Source organism: Halichoerus grypus, chromosome 7, assembly GCF_964656455.1.
Source record: "Halichoerus grypus chromosome 7, mHalGry1.hap1.1, whole genome shotgun sequence".
Classification (NCBI taxonomy): domain Eukaryota; kingdom Metazoa; phylum Chordata; class Mammalia; order Carnivora; family Phocidae; genus Halichoerus; species Halichoerus grypus.
In genome coordinates, this window is record NC_135718.1 from 115,733,971 (window position 1) to 115,758,633 (window position 24,663).

The 24,663-nt window shown below is 39.1% G+C and overlaps 2 protein-coding genes across 9 annotated transcripts in view; one reads left to right on the forward strand and one right to left on the reverse strand.

Annotated features, from left to right (window-relative positions):
• TOR1AIP1 (torsin 1A interacting protein 1) overlaps positions 1–14,598 on the reverse strand; it is a 39,493-nt gene extending 24,895 nt beyond the window's left edge. For 2 of the 6 annotated variants that reach the window (XM_036099994.2, XM_036099992.2), the window contains exons 1-4: positions 13,762–14,592; positions 12,056–12,133; positions 9,018–9,077; positions 8,076–8,120 (exon numbers count right to left, since the gene is read on the reverse strand). In XM_036099994.2, the coding sequence (XP_035955887.1) occupies positions 8,076–8,120; positions 9,018–9,077; positions 12,056–12,133; positions 13,762–14,290 (712 nt within the window). In that variant the 5' untranslated portion in view covers positions 14,291–14,592. Of the gene's footprint in view, positions 1–8,075; positions 8,121–9,017; positions 9,078–12,055; positions 12,134–13,761 lie in introns of all 6 variants that reach the window. The other 4 variants (XM_036099993.2, XM_036099995.2, XM_078078108.1 and 1 more) reach the window with 4 other exon arrangements.
• Positions 13,865–24,663, forward strand: part of LOC118540711 (torsin-1A-interacting protein 2-like) — a 46,870-nt gene continuing 36,071 nt past the window's right edge. The window contains exons 1-2 of one of the 3 annotated variants that reach the window (XM_036099998.2): positions 19,103–19,236; positions 24,001–24,144. The gene's annotated coding sequence lies outside the window, so the exon portion shown is untranslated. Of the gene's footprint in view, positions 13,961–19,102; positions 19,237–24,000; positions 24,145–24,663 lie in introns of those variants that run through there. The other 2 variants (XM_036099999.2, XM_036099997.2) reach the window with 2 other exon arrangements.

Below are 24,663 nucleotides of genomic sequence, written 5' to 3' on the forward strand. Positions count from 1 at the left end.
CAATGAATGACTTCCTCTTGTTCCACATTCTTGTTAGCATTTGGTGCTGCCAGTCTTCTGGATTTTGGCTATTCTAATAGGTATGTAGTGGTATCTTGTTTTAAACTGCATTTCCCTGATGACATTTAATGTAGACCATCTTTTCATATGCTTATTTGCCATCTGTGTATCTGTTGTTGAGGTGTCAATGTTAAGTCTTTGGCTCATTTTTCAATCGGGTTGTTTTCTTATTGTTGAGTTCTAAGAGTTCTTTGTATATTTGGATAACCGTCCTTTATTAGATGTGTCATTTGCAAGTATTTGCTCTCAGTCTGTGGCTTGTGTTATTCTCTCGTCATTGTCTTTTGCAGAGCAGAAGTTTTTAACTTCAGTGAAGTTCAGCTTACCAATTCTTCCATGGGTTGTGTTTTTGGTTTATATCTAAAGAGGCATCACCACATCCAAAGTCCTCTAGGTTTTCTCCTGGTATCTTCCAGTTGTTTTCTAGTTTTTTAAAATTTATATTTAAGTCTGTGATACATTTTAATTTTTGCAAAGAGTTTAAGGTCTGTGTCTACATTCATTTTTTTACCTGTAGATCCAGTTGTTCCAGCACTCTTTAATAAAGACTCTCTTTGCCTCTATTCTATTGCCTTCACTCCTCTGTCAAAGATCAGCTGACTACACGTGGGTCTATTTATGAGTTCTCTATTCTATTCTATTGATCTATTTGTCTACTGTTTCACCAATACCACACTGTCTCGATTACTGGAGGTTGAGCCCTCCTACTTTGTTCTTTAATACTGTGCTGGCTATTCTGGATCTTTCAACTCTCTATATAAACTTAATCATTTTTTCAATATCTGCAAAATAAGCTGTTGGGATTTTCATTGGGAATGCACTGAATCTATAGATTAAGTTGAAAAGAACTGACACCTTGACAACACTGAGTCGTCCTATCCATAAATGAGGAATCTCCCTCCTTTTTTTAAGTAAATTCTTTGATTTTATTCATCAGTTTTGTAGTTTTTCTCATACAGATTTTGTACATAACTTCTTAGATTTATACCTAAGTATTTCATTTGGGGAAGGGATGCTATTGTAAATTGTATTGTTTTTTATTTCAAATTTCTCTTGTTCATTGCTGGTATGTACAACAGTGATTAGCTTTGGTATATTAAACTTGCATCCTGTAACCTTGCTATAATTGCTTATTAGTTCCTATTTTTTATCCATTCTTTTAGATTTCTACACTGATGATCATGTTACCAGTGAACAGTTTTATTTTTTCTTCCCAACCTGTATACCTTTTGTTTCCTTTTGTCTTACGGCATTAGCTAGAACTTCCAGCACAATGTTGATAAGGAATGGTGAGCAGGGCCATCTCTGCCTAAATATGGATTTAGGTTCCTTTATGTCTTTTCATAGCTTGATAGCTTATTTATTTTTAGCAGTGATACTAATACAAAAGCTTCCAGTTTCTCACTATTATGAGGTTAGCTGTTAAGATTTTTTGTAGTCTTATAAAGTTGAGAATGATCCCCTCTATTCCTAGTTTACTGATAGAGTCTTTATCATGAATGGGTGGTGGATTCTGTCACATGCTTTTTCTGCATCTATCAACATGATCATGTGACTTTTCTTTTTTAGTTAGTTGATGTGATAGATTTTCAAATGTTGAACCAGCCTTGCGTACCTGGGACAAATCCTACTTGGTTCTAGTGTGCCTTTTTTTTTCTTAAGGTTTAAAAAAAATTTTTAAGTGATCTTTACACCCAATGTGGAGCTCGAATTCACAATCCCTAGATCAAGGTCCCATGCTCTACTGACTGTGCCAGCCAGGTGCCCCTAATTCTTTTTGTAGTTTGGATTCATTTTGCTGGTATTTTGTGGAAGACTGTTGCATCTATGTTCATAAGATATTGATCTGTAGTTTTGTTTTCTTGTATTTGTCTGGTTTTGGTGTTAGGGGAATGCTGGCTTCACAGAATGAGTTGGGAAGTATTTCCTCTGCTTCTATCTATAGTAATTTGTGTCGTTTTTTTCTTAGTTTCTCTTTTTTCTTTTTTCCTTGGTTAGCCTGGCTAAAGGCTTTACCTTTGAAAGATAATTTTGCAAGGTACAGAATTCTAGCTTGGTCATTTTTTTTTTTTTATCTCAACACTTAAAATCATTCACTCCACTCTCTTCTTGCTTGTATGGTTTCTGAAGAAAAGTTGGATGTCATTCTTATCTTTGTTCCTTTATAGGTCAGGTGTTTTCTTCCTCTAGCTTCTTTCAGGTTTTATCTTTGATTTTCTGTAGTTTGAAAATGATAAACACCCACGTGTATTTTTTTTAGCATTTATTCTGCTTGGTGTTCTCTGAGCTTCCTGAATCTGTGATTTGGTGTCTGACATTAACTTGGGGAAATTCTTAATCATTATTGTTTCAAGTATTTCTTCTGTTCCTTTTTTCTTCTTTTGGCACTCTGATTATGTGTGTTACACATTTTATAGCTGTATAGTCCTTGGATGTTTTTTTTTTAGTCCTTGTTTCTTCTGCTTTTTGGTTGAGAATTCTAGTTTTTAAAATTAAGGTATAACTGACACATAACATTGTGTAAGTTTGTATACAACATGCTGACTTGATACATTTATATACTGCATTACCACCACCACAGTGTTAGTTAACACCTCTAACACATCACATTATCATTTGAGAATTCTATCGATACGCCCTCTAGCACAGTCCAATCTAGTATGTCCATCAAAGGCAGGCTTCATTTCTATTAGAGTGTTTGTTTTTGTTTTTATTTTTAATCTCTAGCATTTCTTTCTGATTCTTTGGATTTCTTTATTTCTGTTTACATTGTCCATCTGTGCATGCTGTCTACTTTATCCGTTAGAATCTCTAACATATTAATCATAGTTGTTTTAAATTTCTGGTCTTGTAACTCCAACATTCCTGCCATATCTGGTTCTGATGTTGGCTGTCTCTTCAAATTGTTTTTTGCCTTTTGGTATCTTTTTCTTTTGAGAGAGAGAGAACAAATGCATGCACACACACACGTGAGGGGAAGAGGGAGAGAGACAATCTTAAGCAGGCTCCATGCCCAGCGCAGAGCCTGACACAGGGCTCCTCCATCTCACGACCCTGAGATTATGACCTGAGCCGAAATCAGGAACCCCGCCTTTTGGTATGTCTTGATACCAAATCTTAATCTCAAGATTATGTCCTGATGGCTGAACATGATGTACTGGGTAAAAGAACTGCTGTAAACAGGCCTTTAGTAATGTGGTGATGAGGTCTGAGGGGAAGGAAAGGGCTCCATAGTCCTATAATTCTTAGTTTTTCAGTGACTTTATGCCTCTGAACTGTGAACTTTGGTTCTCAATGTTTTTCTTTCCTCCTTAGGTGGCACAGGATGTCTAGAGTGGCCCAAAGTAGGGTATTTCCTTCCCCTAGCTCAGCTGGGCTCTGATAATACTCCAGTAGGTCAGGCTCTGGTTAACTAGACTGCCCTGAAGGCAGGCCTTGTTAAGAACAGAGTGCTCTGACATATTTCAAAATGATTCCTTTCCCCTCTCCCTGCCAAAGCATGACGGGATTTTTCTCTGATATATACTACGGGGATTTGGCTGAGCTCCTGGAGGTAAATCTCACGGTACAGTGAGGGCCCCATGAGACTGGGTCTCCTTGGCATTTTTCACTCTCAGACTTCTCCACATGGAGCCTCCTGCAATTCATCAGTTACAGCTCAGGTTTTTCTACCCCAGAACTGGTACCTGCAGAAATCTCCACTTTTGAGTCAGCTCTTGAGAAGCCATGATATCCTGTATTTGTCTCTCTACTCTGGGAGGCAGGGGTTTGCCCTGTGTTCTCTCCTTTCTCACAGATCCAAAAAGAGCTTTTGATTTTTCAGTTGTGTTTATTTGTTGTTAGGTTGGTGTGGTGACTTCCAAGCTTCTTACATGTGGAATGGGAGGGAAACCAGAAATCTCTCTCAATAATTTTTTTAATAAATTGATGAAGAAAAGACAGAGGGGCTGAACTCTTCTGAGGTTCCAACAAACAATAACTTCTAAGGGTAACTCATTTACAACAGCAGCTTTGCTAAAGTCACATTTATATTAGGGCATTATGTTTTATATAATTTAAAAATTACTTGGTATAGCAAAACTTAAGGCCGAATTGATTTTAGAATCTATATACTCCTTCATTGAGCTACCAGTAAAAAAAAAATGAATAGTGTAGTTATCCCTCTCTTTTTGATCCTAATTTATTTCCGCATACTTTTTAAACTCCAGGTCAATTTGTTCAGAGCCAATTCACCTAATAATCAATCCCTCATATAAAGGTGGCCTAAAATTCAGTTTCTTTTGTCTTGTTTATGTATGTATTGTCTAATTAGCCTGGGAGAGAATTTAAGAATTATTTTTTTAATCAACTTATATAAGGGAGCTCCCCATTTATTTTTTATACCATTATTTTTGAAGTATTCACTATTTCATGGATTTTATCTATTTTTGAACACTTTTAAAGATTTGATTCTAGTCTTTAAGTCCTTTCTTTAGAATTTTATGTTTCTAACAATATTTATCAATAGTATTCAAGACATGAACAGTAACTTGTTAAACAAGGTTGTCTTGATGATATCACTAATATCATTGTGCCTATGCATAATCCAATGATATCTTATGAATTAGATGTTCTAATAATAAATCCTATAGGTTTATTTGATTTTATAATAACCATCATTGTATCAGTCTACCCACTGTCTTGCCTATATTTACAATTTTTTAAAACATGATTTTCATTTTAGTAAATGAAGGTCAAGAATTCCAAATCTACTATTAGAATGTCATCCTAAAAGTTATTTAACATATCTCAGAGTCACAGCTAATCAGAGACTGTTGTCTCTAATGCAGAAGAGTTTAATTTCTCATATTGCACAGACTCTAAAGATAAATAGTGATGTCTATTACAAGACATTTACAAGTACCTGCAAATCTCTTTCCCCGTTCTGCTTGCTACTCATTCTTCAAAATTCAGGTCAAATGCCATTTCCTCCATGAAACCTTCCCAACCTCTCCTGCAGCATGGGGCACTTCTCCTCCAGGCTATCACATACACATACCACCATTTCAACACTTACAACATTACAATAATTTTTCTAACTTGTTTTTCTTTTCCATTAGATCATGTACTATAAGAGCTACAGAAAAAAAAAGTCATAGCTCTTTATGGTTCTAGCATTTAGGCCAGTCACTGATATATATATATATAGAAGGTTGTTAAAAATAAATGTTTGTTTAATAAATGAATAGATTTTTATATCACAGAATAAAGATTTTTAAGTTAAGGCTTTCATTAATATTTCTCATACCATGACAACATTACTTAACCACTCAAGAGTGTGAAATTAGTGCTTAATAATTAGGTTTCATGCAAGGTTTTAAACATTCCGGTTTCATCTTTTCAACCTAAGCTGCAAAGAATGTATAAATACTTAAATACAATCTGATTATGAATCAGCAGGATCTAGGACTATATGAAAGTTTTAATTCCATTTCCCTCTTTTGTATTCATCTTCCTTTATTTTAAACTCCTTGGCTTCTACATGTAGAAGGTTAAAACACTTATTTTTTAAAAAGGTATTATTCTTCCCCATGCTTATGCAGAAGCTTTGAGAAATTAAATTCTTATTTGGAGCAGTAATACCCTTCATTTTTAAAGAAAGTTAAAATATTATAAAGCTATGGCAAAGCAGAGAGAATAGGCTGGGTCAGAGTACATCCGCCCACAGCTGGGGACATCCCTGGCTGAGGGGGGTAGAGCTTGGGCCTGGGGCTGGCAGCTTCACCACCCAGGGTCCCCAGGACTCACCATTCCCCCCCCCACTAGTGTCCCCCAGATTCACTGTGAGAACACAGCACAGGTCTTAGTCCGGACATTCTGGCCACTGACCTCACCTACTACCTGGTCTGCAAAGGGATGCCATTCCACCAGGACCACAAGATCTCCAAGAAGGCAGTGTTCATGGCCATGACCAAGGGGGTCGCCCTCAACCAGTTATCGCTGAAGGAGCTACGCGCCATCAGCCCCGTTCGTGGGCGACACGAGCGGCCCGTGGTACTACAGACACGGCATGGAGCAGTACGCTGCCCTGAGGGCAGAGTGGGCTCCAGCGTCGACTGGAGATCAGCCAGGTGCGAGCACTGCTGCGGGCCCAGCGAGCCTAGAGCCCTTCCCACCCTGATTCCAAATAAAGTGGGTCCAAGAGGAAAAAATAATTATAAAAGCTGTGGCATTTAGTAGCTAAATGGCAATAATTAAAGGAGCTGTGAAGGAGGTACTGCTTTTCCAATAATCTCAACCAATTAGGAAAAGGTACTTTCAGAAGTCCTAGGAACTTGTTTGTTGTAAGAACAGATCACTTACAACCATCTCTCCTGGTGGAAACCAACCACTAATTGTATCACTTTCTTTTGCCTGGTTACAGAGTTTAAGGAAAATACAAAGTTCCAGGTATATCTTTATTATAGAGTCTCTATTCCGAGAGACTTATTGAGTGCTGGTGTGAGAAGTGAAGGATATTCAAGGAAATAAAACTCTGCTTATTTTGTGCTCTTGTCTGGGGACAAAGATAGGAAGATTTCGTAAATGAGATTCTGGTGCTTTCTCAAAGAGAAGACTAGATAGAATATAGAAGTCATCTTGCCTCCTGTCTTCTTGTGCTGTCCATACAGGCTAATGTGGAGTGCTACAATAAATCTACGTCCAGGCAAGTGTTTAACTCTCTGAATTTACTCTTAGAACAAACAAATGTCACTTTGAGTAATTTGTGGTCTTTATTCCTGCCACTGGTATAAACCAGGGATTGGTAAACTTTTTCTATACAGGGCCAAATAGTAAATATTTGAGACTTTGCCAGCCACATGAGGTCTCTTTTCTTAGCTCATAGGCTGTATAAAAACAGGATTGCGGGTCAGATTTTACTCAGAGGCCGACTCCCCAAATAGATACCTTTAAGAGCGGTACCTGTCAGATTATTCAATGCCAATCACGCTTTTGAGAAGAGTTAGAATGGGGTTGCAGGAAGGAGCGTGTAAAGAATAGTTTGGGGATATCAATAATATTCAAGCTCCATGAATAGCCACTTTTAATACTCTAAGAAGGTACTAACATTACTATAAAAAAGAATGAGAGGATGCCATTCTCTATTAATCCTGTAGAAATTTTTCTTTAAACAGGAAAGCAGTTTTTAAAAAGTTGGTTCTTATTATAAAGTACTTATAAAAATAATTTCTAAATCTACAATAGGAAGTAAAAGTACTGGATTATTTCAGCTCCAACTTCTCTTCCAATTAAGAGACTGTAACTTAAAAACATTTTTTTTTTAAGTTTTTAAATAGAACACTTGAGAAACTCTGGTGGGTATGAGTACACATGATGAGTTGCATACCGCAAGGAACATTTTCAGTACCCAGACACTAAATCCTGAAGTCTCTAAGAAATCAGCCTGAACTTAAGTGAAAGATGAATTTCAAAGAAGTTGCAACATTAAAAAAAAAAAAAAAAAAAAAGGAAGCTTCCTTCCTTTTGACTCATCTCTAAATTTAGAAAAATACTGTAACTTAAAACTAAGTCCAACCACAATCAATGTAGGTTCATTCTTGGTATCTCATGTCCTACACCCAGGCAAACACTGGAAAGCATTTAAACCAATTCAACAAACATGGCAAAGGACACTGAACTTACTATGAAAAACATCTAGAATTTACTTTCTAAATCAAGAAAAAATGTGAACATGTAAGTTGAGATCCCCTTTTCTCTCAGCAGTGTGAATTTAACGAAGTCTAATTAATAAAAATTAAAATGTATTTCTTATTACACATTCATATACAAATTTAAATAACATGACAAAAGACATAATTTCAGATAGAATAAAAACCAGGGCGATTAAGAAAGATCATGGCCATAGGGACAGTGTCCCACAAGCTGAGATAATGAACAAAGTAATATTCTCAAGCCCATGACTAAATGTGTATATTCCTGTATTCTGATAATCAAAACCCTCAAGAAGAACCTATAAGAATTAGAGATAAACAAACCTAATTCACTCATTTTAGTATTTCCATTTGTTTTGTATGCCGAATCTGCAAGAGAGATAGCAAGAAAATGATTAGAGCTTAAAAGGAAATGCATCATATGGTTCTTTTTACCACAAGTTCATCATCAAAACCTTAACAGATCTTTATCATTATAATACTTAAAATAACAGTTATCCATCCATCAAAAAAACCCATCCTAATTCTTTCTTAAAGAAAAGGACTGAGGAGTAGAAACCTAATGTGAAGATAAATAAGGTTCTTTTTTAGTTTCCATGAGAAAGCACCCCTAATAAACTCTGAAAATGAAGCAGGAGTAGACTGCTTGGAATGACTTTACTAGTTTTCTTTTATAGTCATGAAATCAACTTAAGGGCAACATTTTTTAGAGGTTTTAGTCAAAAAGAAATATAAATGAGGCAGAAAAATTTTATAGCCCTGAGCTATTAAAGCCTCAGTCTTGGTTTTTTTAGTAGCATTATGCTGGGAACAATAAAAAGTCCCTGATCCTAGTTTAAAATCATCATGCTAACAAAAAGAATCACAGCAACATATAAGAACAGCCTCCTAGAATGAAGAAGCCCTTTATATATGTATACGGAAAGATGTGTTAATATATTAAATAGAAATAAAAACAGACAATAGGAAGGTGCAGAAAAGAGTGTTTATTGGGCTAACATTTGTGTTAAGAAGGGAGGAAAATATTTATACATGAATTTCCTTGTATCTCCATAAAATATCTCTAAAAAAATATCTAAGAAACTGAAAACATTGGTTGCCTCTGATGAGGAGACTGCGTAAAGGACAGAGAGGGCAGGGAGACTTTTCATTGTATACTTATAATAACTTTTAAATTCTGAACCATATGAATACATGTGCTAACCTATTTAAAAATAAAACTGTGTTTATAAAACAGTTAAACCAAGAGACAAAACAATCTCTTACCAGATCTTGGACTTCTTAGAGGGGGTCTACACAGGCTGATTATAGGATCTTCACTCACCACTAATATAGGAAAACATTTTTAAAAATATGAAATGAACAAATAAACAAGTAAACAATAAACAAATAAACAAGTAAACATATAAATTATTGTTGTCTCCAAAACAGAACAGATAGTGAGGGAATGATTTCCATTTCAGTGAAAATGATCAGGCACTATATGAATGGATGTTGACAAAGGGATATCTGCACTGATAGAAACTTTGAGTAGATGACTTCCCTAAATCTTTCAGCTCTTAAGATTTTATGAAATATCTACCTTAGTTGCTAGTACTTCACACATCAGGTATTTAAAACTTAAAGAATTACCTTTAAAAATAAATCTTGTACATGTTCATAATCCCATCATTACAACTTCCTTCTTTTCCTCTTCTGCATTCCCACCCTTTTCAGATTTAGTTAAAACCTAAAGCTCAACTTAATCTATAGACATCAATTACTGTTTCAGTTCCATCTTTTAAGAAGCATTTCCTGTATGCTCTATGATCTACATAACCTTATATAAAATACTTGAAAGAGTACCAAAGAGAGGTATTAGAGAATAAAATAGCAAGTACCCTTCTTTTGTAGCAATCTTTGTCCCTTGCCTGCTTTTACTCGCCACTGCACCCCCAGCATCTAGCATGGGGACTGGCATAAAGTAGGTGCTCGATAAATATCTGGAGAATGAATGAATGCTCCAAAGAATCAAATGTTCAGCAGCCAAAGAATCAAATGTTTGTGACAAAATAGTAGGCATTAAAAAATAATTATCTATGATTATTTAGCTAGGAACCACAACTATTAGAACAAAAATATCTATTTAACTATAGGAAAAATAAATGAAATTCTCCTAATATATTTCATTTTGTAAATTAGCTTCATGATTTCCAGAAAAGAATGAATCTGATCACAGAACAGTCATATTAAGTATACATGGACTGAACTGAATGAACAACCCAATGGCTATTTTAATGTGAAAATGATTCAATTCTGGAACTTCGAACAATAAGAAAAGTTCAAACTGTATCCCTCTTCTAAGCTAATCAACATTTAACATGACTTACAAAAACAGGATGACAAATGATGTAGTTGTCTTTATTAGGTTGTTTTAGAAGGTGGCCCCTTGGTTTAGGTCTTTATTTTTTAAAGATTTATTTATTTATCTGAGAGAGAGAGACCATGCGTGCAAGTGAGGGAAAGGACAGAAGAAGAGAAGCTTTAAGCAGACTCCCCACTGAGCAGGGAGCCCTATTTGGGGCTCGATCTTATCACCCAAGAGATCATGACCCAAGGTGAAACCAAGAGTTGGACGCTTGACTGAGCCACCCAGGCGCCCCTCAAAGTATTTTTCTAAGAGAGTTTATAATCTTTTTTTTTTTAATTAATTTATTTATTTGACAGTGAGAGAGATAGCGACAGCAGGAACACAAGCAGGGGGAGTGGGAGAGGGAGAAGCAGGCTTCCTGCTGAGCACGGAGCCTGACGAGGGGCTCGATCCTAGGACCCTGGGATCATGACCTGAGCCGAAGGCAGACGCTTAACGACTGAGCCACCCAGGCGCCCCGAAGAGAGTTCATAATCTTAACACAGTAATATAGGCATTAAATATAAAGGGTGTGTTTATCTGGAACTAAACTTGAACTTTATTCTAAATTGAGAACAGAATAAGTCAAATTATAAAGCATAACCTTTTTTTTTTTAAGATTTATTTGAGAGTGAGAGAGGAAGAGAGAGTGTGTGCGCAGGTGCATGCACAGGAGGAGGAGCAGAGGGAGAGAGTCTCAAGCAGACTCCATGTTGAGCAGCGAGCCCAATGTGGGGCTCGATCCCAGGACCCTGAGATCATGACCTGAGCTGAAATCAAGAGTCTGACGCTTAAATGACTGAGACATCCAGGCACCCCAAAGCATAATCTTATCAGAAGCAATGGATAAGGAAACAAGTCAAGATATGAGTTTAAAAAAAAAAAAGTCAGGGATGGTCAGTTTCATAGTTACCATTATTTACGGTTGTGGGACTTTCCTAATATCAAAAAAAGCAAACTGAAAATAAATGGAACTAAAAACTAAAGGATACTAAGCATTAATAACTGAACTAAATCCTTTCCCCTGCTTTTCAAAATAGTTTAAACGGTTTTTAAAACTCAAGTAGACTATCAATGTAGCCTACTTCTATGTTACATTGATACTAAGATACAAATATTTCTACACTTTAACATCTCTGAAATTGGGATGCATCATACCATCTATGGCATATTACAGTTTAGTTGGCAGCATTTCTTCTTTCTAGGTGGTACATAAAACAATGATGGTAGATCTTACAACTGATGACATTTTAGATTTGATGAAACACTGACCATATCATGTCATGATTTTACTATCCAGACTACTTAATTCATTTTATTTTATTTTGTTTATTTTTTTTAAGTAGGCACCATGCCCAAAATGGGGCTTGAATTCATGACCCTGAGATCAAGAGTCCCATGCTTTACTGCTGAGCCAGCCAGGTGCCTGCCACTTAATCCATTTTAAACGGAAAGTAGTGTGATAATCATGCATACCACACTTAACGAACTTCACTGAGTATCTAATTATTACACAGGAGAGTGACAATGAGGTGCTTGGGGAAAATGAAAAGGCTTTGGAGAAGACAAACCTGGGTATGAATTTTGGTTCCATCATATATCATGTAATCGTAGGGAAGAGTCTTAGCTTCTCTGAGTTCCAGTTTCCTCACCTATAAAATGGGTACATCTATCCTGCAGAGTTATGTGAATGAATGACCATACACAAAGTGGCAGGTAATTAGTAGTTACTGAAGTATCCATCCCATCTTTTCTTGACATATGCCTATATGGCTTAATCCAATAAACAATCTATAGAGAAGATTCACTGAGCCTCTGAGTAAGTTATGATTTGGGACCCTTGATGAACCAAGCTATTATGCGTACATAAAAAAAAGTTGGCAGATAAGGCAAAAAACAAAATCACTTTTCTTACCTGGAGTTTCTTGTGTTCTCTGGATAGTTTTCTTTGGGACTGTTTGGCTTAAAACAGTTTGTGAAGCTGGTTCATCCTCTAAAGAACAGACATGACTTTTGTCAAAATTCAGAATATATGACATGGGTACAGATTATGCACCTTAACAGCAATATACAAGCAGAAACGCAAGTAATTCATTTCTTTAGAAATGTGTAATTAGATCTACCAAAACCTAGGAATTTGGGTATAACTACTCAAGGCAATATAAAAAATAAACTACTCACCTTTGATGCTTTACAATAAAAGTATATTAATTTAGAAATTTAAAAGATGGGCCAGAGTTTCAGAAATGATGTGGAAGAAAGCAGAAGTGTGAAAAATGTTTAGAACCTTACAGATTTACTAAAATAGAAATAAATTCTTTATGTATTAAAAAAAAGTTAGCTTATATAACTGCACTAGGCTCTGTGGCAGAGTCAATACAATGTAACCTATTTATTGCCTACCATGTGCAAAGAGGTCTTCAGATATAGGAGATAACTAACTTCACCAAGATGATGGGATCTTTGTCTTTAGGAAGTTTCTAATCTTAAAAGAGATAAAACTAAGTGGGCTAAACTGTCTTGAGTAGCTACAGCCAACAGCAACTTACATCTCTTTAACATAGTTTTCAAAATCAACGCATCTTCAAATGTGTCAGCACTTCATGTGTCAGCAGGTACAAGCGTTGCCTATTACTCTGCTCTGAGCTGAAAATCCACCTCTTCATACCTATCAATGGGCTACCACTAACTGTGTAATCCCATTGTGATTAAAACCCCCGGATTTTTAGCTCATAGGTGCCTTACATGGGGCTAACACGAAACTTTACCTGTGACTCAGTGTTAGATGAGGGAGGAGGAGGAGGATGGGAGAGGATGGCTTAAGGGAGTTGCTTCACCTGTGACTTACCTAAAACTATACACTCGCTTTGCCAATATCCTCTCGGCCCATTTAGTGGAAAACTAATTAAGAATCTCGTTTTGTCGAGCTACTTAACCAATGAGATCACACGGAGGCGAAGTTTTACAGAGACCACCCTACTTGAGAAAGAGCTCAAGTTTATCAGGCATTAGGGATCCTCAAGCTCAGGATAACTGCCTTACCCCACCTCAGTGTAAGTATTTGGGTGGGGTCTCCAGTCAACTCACCAACGAAGCTCTCTCTCGAAACGCCCACTCACCAAATTTCCCCTCCCTCTCCCCCGACCTGGGTGGCGATGTAAAAGGACTGGAAGGTTACATTGGAACCGTAACTCTCAGCCGGGGTCTTCTGGCCTCCGAGAGTTAGAGGAAATGGAAGTGGCTTTGGTAGCAACATCCGCAGGACAGAGGGAACCGAAGTGAAACCGAGCCTGAAGTGTTTCCCTGTCCCGCCAGCCACCCAACTCGCCACCCCCTCCCCGTGAAGGCCTGCAGAAAGAGGCAATTCGGAGCCCCTTGGGTCGATGCCCAGGGATGCGCAGAGCTCCCCGCTAGGGTCGCTCCGCCCGACCGCCTTTCCAGCCCTCCCGCCTCGGGTCGAGGCGGGCCCGGCGTAGGGGCGCCAGTCCATCCACGCCGCGGAGCCACCCGAGCCCGGGCGCGGATGAGCTGGGCGGGGATGAGCTGCGCGGGGACGCACGCCCGCCCGGCACGCGCAACACTCCGCTTGCGCCCGCGCGCTGCGCTCGTTCCCCGACTCACCGCTGAGACTGTTACCTCCGGCGGCCTCACCTTCAGGGGAATGAGAGTCCCGTAACCCTCTCCTGGTCGTAACCGGAGACGGCTGGAGCAGGGGCTGGTGTGACTGCTGCTGCTGCTGCTGCTGCAGGCGGGTAGTCCTTCGTGTGTTCATCTCCTCGGCTCCCTGGAGTCGCGGCTGCCTCCGCTGCCGAGACCGAAGGTAGTAGGCGCTTTCCCTCACTTCCTCTTTCGCAGAATCAGGCCGGAACTCTTCTAGCGGGACTCGTCTTCTCGCCGGGGACTTTTCTTTGGCCATTCGGGGCTCGAAGTCGCCGTACACTTCTGGCGGTTCTTCTGAGAACCTCACTTCCCGCCGGCCGTGGCGCGACGGCGAAGGAGTCCCGTACGCAGGCGCGTCACTGCCGCCGCCATTTTGAGGGGCGAGCCGGCGCTTTCCTTCCCGTAGGGGGGCCCGGGGTGTGACGTACATCCCCCATCCTTCCCTCCATCCTTCTCTCCCCGGCTCCGCCCGCCGCCCGTCCCCCGCCATGGTTGTTGACGTAGCTTGAGTCGATCGCGAAGGTGGTTTTGGGGTCCTTAGATTCTCCTGCCGTTGCTGGCGACGACTCTTCGGGGTGTTGGGCGGTGGTCGCGGCGGTCAGGGAGGCAGTTGAGAGTCGCCGGGGCCGCCGCCTGCGTCGTCGCTGCTGTGCTGCAAACCCGCCTCTGGGCCCATGGTGTGTCCTGAGGGCTGTGGGAGAGGCAGTGCCTCTGCCGGGTCAGCTGTTGCGGGTCACTCCCGCCTCCTGGCTGAAGGCACCAAAGAGGAGGAGAAGAGGGAGGACGACGTCGCTGTCCTTGGCCTTGGGGGAAGGAGGGAGGGAGGGGACGACGGAGAAGGGACCATTGGCTGGGCAGATTGCTTTTTCTAAACCGAGCTGCTTGTGGCAACTGTTGCCCGCACGCAGGAGACGCCGGTCCTGGCCCCCGGTTCCGAGTCTCTTGGAAAGGCCGAGCGAAAGTCGGTTGGAGAAGTTTCTTTCCTCGCCCCCAGGCTGTTGCGCAGTTTTCCTGGAACCTTTTTGATCGACTGCTAGCTTAGCCATGCCTTTCTGAGTGTTTCTAGTAGGAGTGATGGTTTAAAGATACTTCTGCAAGTGCCATCTTTTCTTGGAAAAATTTTTAGTTTTAAGGTCCTTATGAACGCAGCCAGTTTTAATTTTTAAGTCACCTGTTGAGAGTGCAAAATCGTATCTACAGACACACACTCGGGTGGATTTACATTTGCAGAATTTATGCAAACAGTCATTCCTGGCTTTCGTATAAAAACTCTCACTTCAGAAACCTTACTAGTGCTGTGTTACGGACTTTGAGAAATAAGCAAATACTTTGATTAAATAAGAGCAATGTAATTTAACTTGTGATCCATTATTTTGATTTTGATTTTGGGTATGATTTGATCTACTGAATTTTACTTAGGGTTCCCTGCCTTTAGTTTACCGAATAAGAAAACATGGGTAGGGCGCCTGGGTGGCTCAGATGGTTAAGCATCTGCCTTCGGCTAAGGTCATAATCTCAGGGTCCTGGAATCGAGTTCCACATTGGGCTTCCTGCTCCTTGGGGAGCCTGCTTCTCCCTCTGCACCGCCCCCCCCCCCCCCGTCTCTCATGAATAAATAAAATCTTTAAAAAACAAAAAAAGAAAACATGGTAAGAGCTATTTGTTTCACCTCTCTATACCATATTTACAGATGTGGCTAATCTGCAGTTATTTAGCCAAATTTAGACATGGAGAAGGTCAATATTTGGGAGAAAGATTAATATTTACCTCAAATATACACATTTGTCTTTTTTTTTTTTTCCAGATTTTATTTCTTTGACAGAGACACAGCGAGAGAGGGAACACAAGCGGGGGGAGTGGGAGAGGGAGAAGCAGGCTTCCCGCTGACCAGGGAGCCCTGTATGGGGCTTGATCCCGGCAGTCTGGGATCATGATCTGAGCCCAAGGCAGACGCTTTAAGGACTGAGCCACCCAGGTGCCCCCACACTTGTCTTCTTGAAGGGCTTTCTAGAATTGATTTTAGTGAGTAGATTTAAGAAATTGTAATTTTGGGAACCAACTACAATGAATGATTCTGAAAACTTTGAAGATGTTTATTTCAGGTATTTAAAATCATCTTAGAATGTTTTTCTGCGACTCATTTGCTTAAACTGGGCAAAAATTTCAATTTAATGAAATCTTCAGGTGTCTTTTTTTTTTTTTTAAAGATTTTATTTATTTGACAGAGAGAGACACAGCGAGAGAGGGAACACAAGCAGGGGGAGTGGGAGAGGGAGAAGCAGGTTTCCCGCGGAGCAGGGAGCCCTATGTGGGGCTCGATCCCAGGACCCTGGGATCACGACCTGAGCCGAAGGCAGACGCTTAACGACTGAGCCACCCAGGCGCCCCAAGAAATCTTCAGGTGTCTTATGTTTTCACTAATAGTTCATAAATTTGGCCGCAGACACAATTACATGCTTTAGAGTCACCCAGATTTTAGCCTGTCAGGAGCTTAGTTTTTGTTTATAATATACAACATAGCCAAAGAAACTGGAGGAAGAGTGACAAAGGAGATGCTACTAATTTTTTAATTTTTCATTTTAAGGGAAAATTAAAAGCGTATTCTCCTTTGCCAGCTTGGGTTAAATGATACAGTGTTTGGAAAATTTGTGGGACTTAATTCTTCTCTGATAAAATGCTGAAAAGATTGATACTTGGTAATATCTGGCTTTGATTTTATTTAAATAATGATTTCTCTATAAGGTGCCTATTGCTCATTATTAACATAATAAAAGTTTCATAATGTAATTATTTAAAGGATATAAAACTATAGTATTAGTATACAAAGTTCATGTTATGAACATTAATGCATATTTAAGTACCTCTTTAAAACATTTACCTGTACAGTTTTTTGGGTTTTGTTTTTTTTTTAAGATTTTTTATTTTTTTGACCGAGAGAGACACAGTGAGAGAGGGAACACAAGCAGGGGGAGCGGGAGAGGGAGAAGCAGGCTTCCCGCCGAGCAGGGAGCCCGAAGCAGGGCTCGATCCCAGGACCCTGGGATCATGACCTGAGCCGAAGGCAGACGCTTAACGACTGAGCCACCCACGTGCCCCACCAGTACAGTTTCCATGTAGAAACTTGGACACAGACTTTTAAACTTAGGTTTGGGGACTTATTAAAAAAAGAAAGGACAAGAAGTTCTATATATTAGATGATCTTCATATTATTGAATAATCAGTACTGTGTTATACAAAATCCTTGTAAAGGCTTAGGAAAGAAACTAATGGCTTTGGCTTTCCAAAGAAACAAATCAGGAATCTTAAAATCAGAGGCGCATAGTAGCTTTAACACATATATTTGCTTAGGATTTTCCCTCTTTTGTCTAGGTAATAAGAATACATATTCCTAGCTCTGCCATACCTGTCTCCCACATCTAGCAACCTTACAAATAACTTTCGTCACTAACTGTGAGGTAAAGCTAAACTCTTGTCAAACCAGATTTTCTACTGTAGATGTTTTCCAAACTACAAGGGTGGCCCAAAAGAGGTGACATTAGAGGCAGTAGATTCATAGCCAATAGTATAAGGGACTTGCTGGGTCACCAATACCAAGAAGGGGCATGAGCTCTGGATGTTAGACAATTCGGGAATTTGAGATATATAGAGGAATTCAGTGGATCACGAGAGAAGACAGGTAAGAGAAGAAATGATTATAAGAAGGAATTTAATTCATATATTTATCAAACATCTGTGTTGCCACAGCATAGATGTTTGATAAATGTATGGATTAAATTAATGTGTATTCTTTACCTTTAGGGAATTTGCCATTTATTAGGGGAAAGATATACACAAAAAATTATAATTCAGATTAAATAACTGGCATCAATTTATATACCTAGCTGTTATCCCTAGGTCTAGAAATCCAGTGTCAACAACACTGGATTTCTAAAGTAGCTATTCTAAAGGAAACATTTTATTTTAAAATAACGTAATTTTTGTACATGAGTTTGTTTAGGGTAAGCAGAAATCCATTTATTTACTGAGAAGGCATCTATCAATTCTTTGTGCATACATTTCTGGTCAGGTAGGGAAAGAACTTTATATCTTAGTAGAAAGGCAACCTTGTTATTAATAAGTTAAAGATAATTAAAATATTAAGAGAAAGTAAAGAAATAGTAGCTAACTCCATTTATTCCCCATTCTCATGAGTGATAGGAAAAATATTTTAAAGACTGTTAATACAAATAAAAGCGTCTAGCTAGAAATGTTATACTGAACTTTAAAAAAGTTAAATTCAACAAAGTGAATGGGATATAATATTCTTCCACTTATTCTTTGTTGAATTAGAAATTGCAGTCAATTATTAAGCATCTAGGAGTGTTCCCAAATTCTGTGATTTCTGCAGAAAGAATGAGAAGATGAAGGCACCAAAAATCACCACTACATGAAGAATCATTAACCAAATAAATATTTGAGCTTCTGCTATGTACTAGACAAACCCTGTTCTAGGTGCTGAGGATATAGCAGTGATAGAATAGACCAAAATACAACCGTCCCTGCCTTGGAATTTACATTCTATGGGAGTCAGATAAAAATCAAAGTAAGTAAAATAGTGTATTGGTCAGAAATGTTACAGAAAAAATGAGGAAAGGAAAAGTGAGCTTTAAGAGGGATTTCTTCTGTGTTGTTTTGTGTTGGTGTTGGTCAGGAACAGGAATTTTAGACTTACTTGATTGCCTATGACCGATCATGTGTTCTAGGGTAAATTCCTTGCCCTCTCTCAATCTTCACATTTATAGAATTAATCAAAATAATAGCTATTTTTAATTCATCATTTACTACTATCATTTAGCAGATACCCTTACGTTCATTAATCAGCACGTTTACTCACAATAACCTTATGAGGTATGTAAGAGCCTTGCTCCCATTTGACGCGAGCAAACTGAGGTTTGGATTAAGCAACTCGTTTGGGGACACACACGTAGTAGAAGTAGAGGCTGAGTTCCAAGTCACGTCTGACTGGGGCGTGCTATTACTGGGTAGTGCCCCTCACTGAGTTGGTTCCACGGGTTCCAGCTGTAAATTTGTAAGTGCTAGAGTTGGTGGTTGTCTTGCAGTGGTGCGTACCTTCCTGTGGGTCTGCAGGGGAACTGGACCCGGGCGCTTCTGCTGCGCGTACTTACCACGCCCCTCGCCTGGGCTCTGGCGGGTGGGTGGGGAGTAGAGGGAGGGGAGTGTGCACTGGGAAGGAGGAGGGGTGGGCCGACTACCAGTCCCAGCATTCCGCGGGCTCCTCCCCTCCCCACGGAGGTCGTATCACGTGGACAGGGACTGGGACGACATTCTGATCGGCCGCGTCCGAGGAGGGGTGCAGCCCGCGTCGTGGAGCAGAAAGAACACCCGAGGGGCTCCCCTGACGTTGACAGTTGACGGTTTAAGACCCTGCTAGAATTTGTAAGTAGATAAAATATATATACAACTTTTCCATGTGCTAATATTTGCTCAGATATCTTCTTTGGAAAGATTTTTCCAAAATGATTCCTCCCCACCCCCACCTCCCTACCGCAAAAAACCTTAAACGGAACAGTTTGGGGGCATATTTTTGTTTTGGAGTAAAAAGAGAAATCAAATCCTATAAACATTAAACAGATTAAGGTGGGAATAAATGTTTGGTTTGGACTTTGAGACGAGCAGCAGAATTCCTATAAGGCTCAAAATATAAACGGGTAATCGGCCAGTGTAGGTGGCGATTACTCCCTTTACCTGCGTGCCTAACAGGATCTCGTTATTCGTCTTCTTTATCCTTATAAAATAGTACTCTACCCCCACCTTTTTTAGCCTTAATGGTGCTAAAAAGGGCTAAGTTTGAAGTTTTGGTAAGACCCTACAATTATTACTTTGTTTACATATTATATATATATTCTCAGTTGCATTTCATACCCGTTGTGAAAGTTTACCTCTTTTTCCTTCAAGAAAGTGTATAGTACTCTATCAGTAGTGCTTGTTAGACTTTCTACATAGATACAGGAGTTATCTTAATCTAATTCTACATACTGCTTTTGTTTCAGTTTTACTTGTCTCTAGGTTTTAGAACATTTTATTTTGGATCTGTATGAGAAATCCTTGTCTCTCTTTTTTTAACGAATTGGGGCTGTGGTGGGGGGCGGGGAAAAGAATTAGGGCCGTGGAATCTATCCATATTTATCAGTTTCATTTTTTAAAGCACATGATTAGCCTATATATGGCCAGTGGAAAATCATTTAATGAAAAAAGGAACTTCATGGTAGAAGAACTAAGAATGTTCTTGGAAGTACCTGTGTGGATTACAACAGTTTGAAGACTGACATTTGCTATGGAAACTTCAAGTGAGATCCTCTCCTCAGTAATTTTTATTACGTTGAAGGCAGAGTCCACAACTTGATTACCACTTTTACTGCTTGTTCATCACATAATGATGAGTGACTCACTTAAGCTCTGTTTCATTTATCTTCCTTACCAGCATAGAGAAAATACTCGCCTGAGAGCCGAGTAACTTACAAATTTAGCTAATAATATTGAGGATTTGGGGGTATTTTTTTTTTTTTAAGATTTTATTTATTTATTCACCAGAGAGAGAGAGAGAGGCAGAGGGAGAAGCAGGCTGCCAAAGAGCAGGGAGCCCGATATGGGACTCGATCCTAGGACCCTGGGATCATGACCTGAGCCGAAGGCAGGCGCTTAACCATCTGAGCCACCCAGGCGCCCGATTTGGGGGTATTTTAATAATGTATTGTGTTTTGTATGTAATTTGTTTTTGCCTAAGAAGTTATTTTAAACTGTATACCATGGAAATCCACGTTCCTCTGAAGTGCCACTTAAATTTCCTGAAGGGAAGTTTGCTCAGAGAGGCCTTATCTGCTTTCTGTTTCTCATTTTGTATATGGAATTTAATTGTGTTAAGGGGCGCCTGGGTGTCTCAGTTGTTGAGAATCAGCCTTCGGCTCAGGTCATGATCCCAGGGTCCTGGGATTGAGCCCCACATCTGGCCCCCTGCTCCGCGGAAGCCTGCTTCTCCCTCTCCCACTCCCCCTGCTTGTGTTCTCTCTTCTCGCTGTCTCTCTCTCTCTCTCTGTCAAATAAATAAATAAAATCTTAAAAAAAAAGAAGAATTTGTGTTAAAATTTTGTTAGTATTCTACATCTTATGGCTACTATTGTGTCCCAGAAGACGTAAGTCCACATAGTGACCATACTTTAAGTTTTGCACAGCAAATCAAGCTTTTTGTGAATAAAGATGATGGCCTCAACATTCGTCATGAGTATAGAGTTTGGAGTCAGAGCTGAGTTTGAATTCCTGTTCTGTCACTGTGTGACTTGGGCAGTCTGCTGTATTGTTCTGAGCTCCTTTTCTCATCTGCGAAGTGGAGAGTCATAGGGTTATTTGGAGTATTAAATGGGACAGTTTAAGAACTCAATAGATGGGAACTGTTAATACTAATTGGGCTAGGGGCGCCTGGGTGGCTCAGTCGTTAAGCGTCTGCCTTCGGCTCAAGTCATGATCCCAGCGTCCTGGGATCAAGCCCCGCATCGGGCTCTCTGCTCCACGGGAGGCCTGCTTCTCCCTCCCCACTCCCCCTGCTTGTGTTCCTGCTCTCCGCTCTCTCTCTCTGTCAAATAAATAAAATCTTAAAAACAAAAACAAAAAAACCTAAAAAAAAATACTAATTATGCTACTTTGCTCTTTACTAACACTAAAGGAGTTGGTCCATGATTTTGATAATCAAAATAGAAAGGAAGAAAATTCACCTATAATTTCAACAGATCAAAATTTTTTTTAAATGTACTCATTTAGCCCTTGACTGTAGGTATACATAATGTAAATGTAATAACCTTTTTGCAAAAAGTCAAAAATTTAAAAGATTGGTTTGTTAATTTCTGAGAGTTTTGTTTTGATTATATAAATAGAGCTGTCTGGGTCTGCCTTTATTCTGATCTACTAGTGAAGAACCAGCAGAACTTTCCTTTAGCACAGTTTCCACTTGCTCTCCCCATTCCAAAAAATAAAACCTCTAGTGGCACTGTTATTTAGTAGTTCAAATAATAATAGTTTTTGAGGGCTTCTTTTGTGCCCTCATAGTGGCAAGTGTAGCACGTTCTCTCTTTAACCCTCACAGTGCCTCTTTTATCTAGGTAGCGTTATTCCTTTTTGTGGTTAAGAAAACGAAGGCATAGAGACGAGTTCACCAACAACTGCTCAGGCCCAGGCAGTCTGACTTTAGAGGACAGTGCTGCAAGGGATTTATCTTTGCAGCTTCAGTGTATGGTTGTTAGGTCATATATGTAGGCAGGAATTGATCCTGGAGGCTGAACTTACAACTTCTTTGTATAAAAGTATAACAGTATCTGTAACTACTGTAACCACTTCAAAAAAATTTTTATAGGAAAATAGTGAAGAATAGGGAAGTATTGACTGAACAGATGAGGCATTCACCTATAGTTTTATTAGTTGTGTCAGTGAAAGTATGATTTATATACAAGATGAGTTATTAAAGTTTTCTTTTTTTATTAAACATAGGGTCTACAGTGAAGGAAAACTTCTTCAAAGCAGTGTTTCTCAAACTTTATAGTGAAGCCTTAGAATCATTTGACAAATCTCTTAAAACATAGCCTGCACCAGCCTCTCAAAAGATTCTGGTTAAAGGAGGTCTGGGGTCGGGCCCAAGAATTTGCATCTCTAATACGCTCCAAGATGACGCTAATGATTTCCAGCTAATGAGTTTAGTAGACAAATATTAGTGGTGGCTCTCTAGATTGTTGGTTTGACAGTGAAACTTTGGTTTTTAAGCACTATCCTTTGCTAAAAGGACCGAGGAAATTTTTTGAAACATAGTTGACTCCAGAGCTGAAGCAGGGAGCCTGGAACATCTTGCAGTGCTTGAAATTAAGGAAATGCTCAAAAAAGTTTAGGGGCTTGTTGAAAGGACACAGGAACCAACTTGAAGGAGCTTCTAATGGCCAAAGTTGGAACAATTTGAGCAACAGAATGAATAATGGTAGTATTGGATTTTAAGGCATGGAACAAAGTAAGTATCCATTTGAATGGATATAGTCTAATAAACAAATGGAAGAAGGGACAACTCTTACTGAAGAAGTCCAGTGAATGAATGAAAAGCAAGAAGTAGAAAATCATCAGACAAACAGCACTGTAGTAATTATTGCAGACAAAATCCAACTGTAATGCTAGCGGATGGAAGTTTGAGGAAAATCAGGGTATTTGCATGGTTTGAAAATATCTCTTCTAAGATAATTGTTAGCTGCAAAGGAAAAATAGTAACTTCGCAGTGGAGATACCATATTAACCCAATGATTGAAGTTAACATCACCTGTAGTAGGACATGGACATCATGAACTCAGTGATATGATGCAGTTAGAAGGATACAACGTCATTTCTGTGGTGTTATTCCTGCCAAAAATGCAATCTGGTTATTTTTCTGATCATGAGAAAACATTATACAAACCCAGATTGAGGATCATTCTACAAAATAAGTGACCATTACTTTCCAGAAGTGTCAAGGTCACAAAGACTAAGTAAGTTCACAAAAGACAAAAGAAACTGTAAAGACTAAGAGACTGTCAACAGTTTAGAGATTCAGGAGAATTAACAACTAAATGCAATATGAGATCCCAGATTGGATCTGGAATAGAAAAAGGACATTAATGGAGAAACTGGTGAAATTTGAAGTCTGTAGTTTAGCTCTGATTTGTACCAATGTTTCTTTTTTTTTTTCTAAGATTTTATTTATGAGAGAAAATAATACTGGCATTTTTTTTTTCAAGATTTTATTTATTTATTTGACAGAGACATAGCGAGAGAAGGAATACAAGCAGAGGGAGTGGGAGAGGGAGAAGCAGGCTTCTCTGAGCAGGGAGCCCAATGCGGGGCTCGATCCCAGGACCCTGGGACCGTGACCCGAGCTGAAGGCAGACGCTTAATGACTAAGCCACCCAGGCACCCCAATTCTGGCATATTATGACATAAATGTGGTGCAGAGGAGGGGGCAAGACTTAGAAACTTAGTTTTAAATACAGCTACAAATAGCTGTGTATTAACCTTAAAGGTTTTACTGCTGGTGTTTGAAATTGAAACTGTAGATAGACTTTGAACCATGACTTTTGGTCCATTAGAGCAAGGTCAATTGAACTGTACGAATAAATGTCTAAAGCAGTTGTTCCCTTTTAGGGTATGCTAGCAGTCCACACATACACCTGTTTTGTCTGTCCGTTCCTGGAGTGAGAGGGGAACATTCAGCAGCTGTTTCCTAACTCAGGATCATTTTTTTTTGTTTGGCTCGTGTGTTCTTCATAAGAGGGAACAGTATATGTGGTAAGTCATGCTGAAGATTGTTATCCATATGTCTTCTCTAACTGATTTCAAGACTACCAAATTAGAAGTAGTTCCTCACAAAATAGTCTGAAGACTTTCTAAGGAGCATTTATTTTCATAGTATATTTTTAACAAAATTATTTTAGATTATGTGAATTTAAAAAGAAGGTTCCTGTTTATCCCCATGCTCCTGAATTTCCTCTCATATAAATTCCAAACTACTTAACAAAATACGAAACTTGAATGGTTTGACTTTGTGTATGAAACTTATCAGAGAAATTGTCTCATAAAAAAATAGGTATTTTTGATTATTGGTTAACCTTAGAATATAATACTCCATGGAAGAAAATAATTAAAATGGGAACTCACAGTTTAAAGCATTTATACTTTTTCTGTGCGTCTGTCTTCTGATTTTATATATTATATGAGGAGTTAGCAGAGGCTGAATTCTAAGGGATATGTTTGCCTGGAGAAGTCACCCCAATCCTGACTCAGTCTGAGACTTACATTATCCTACCA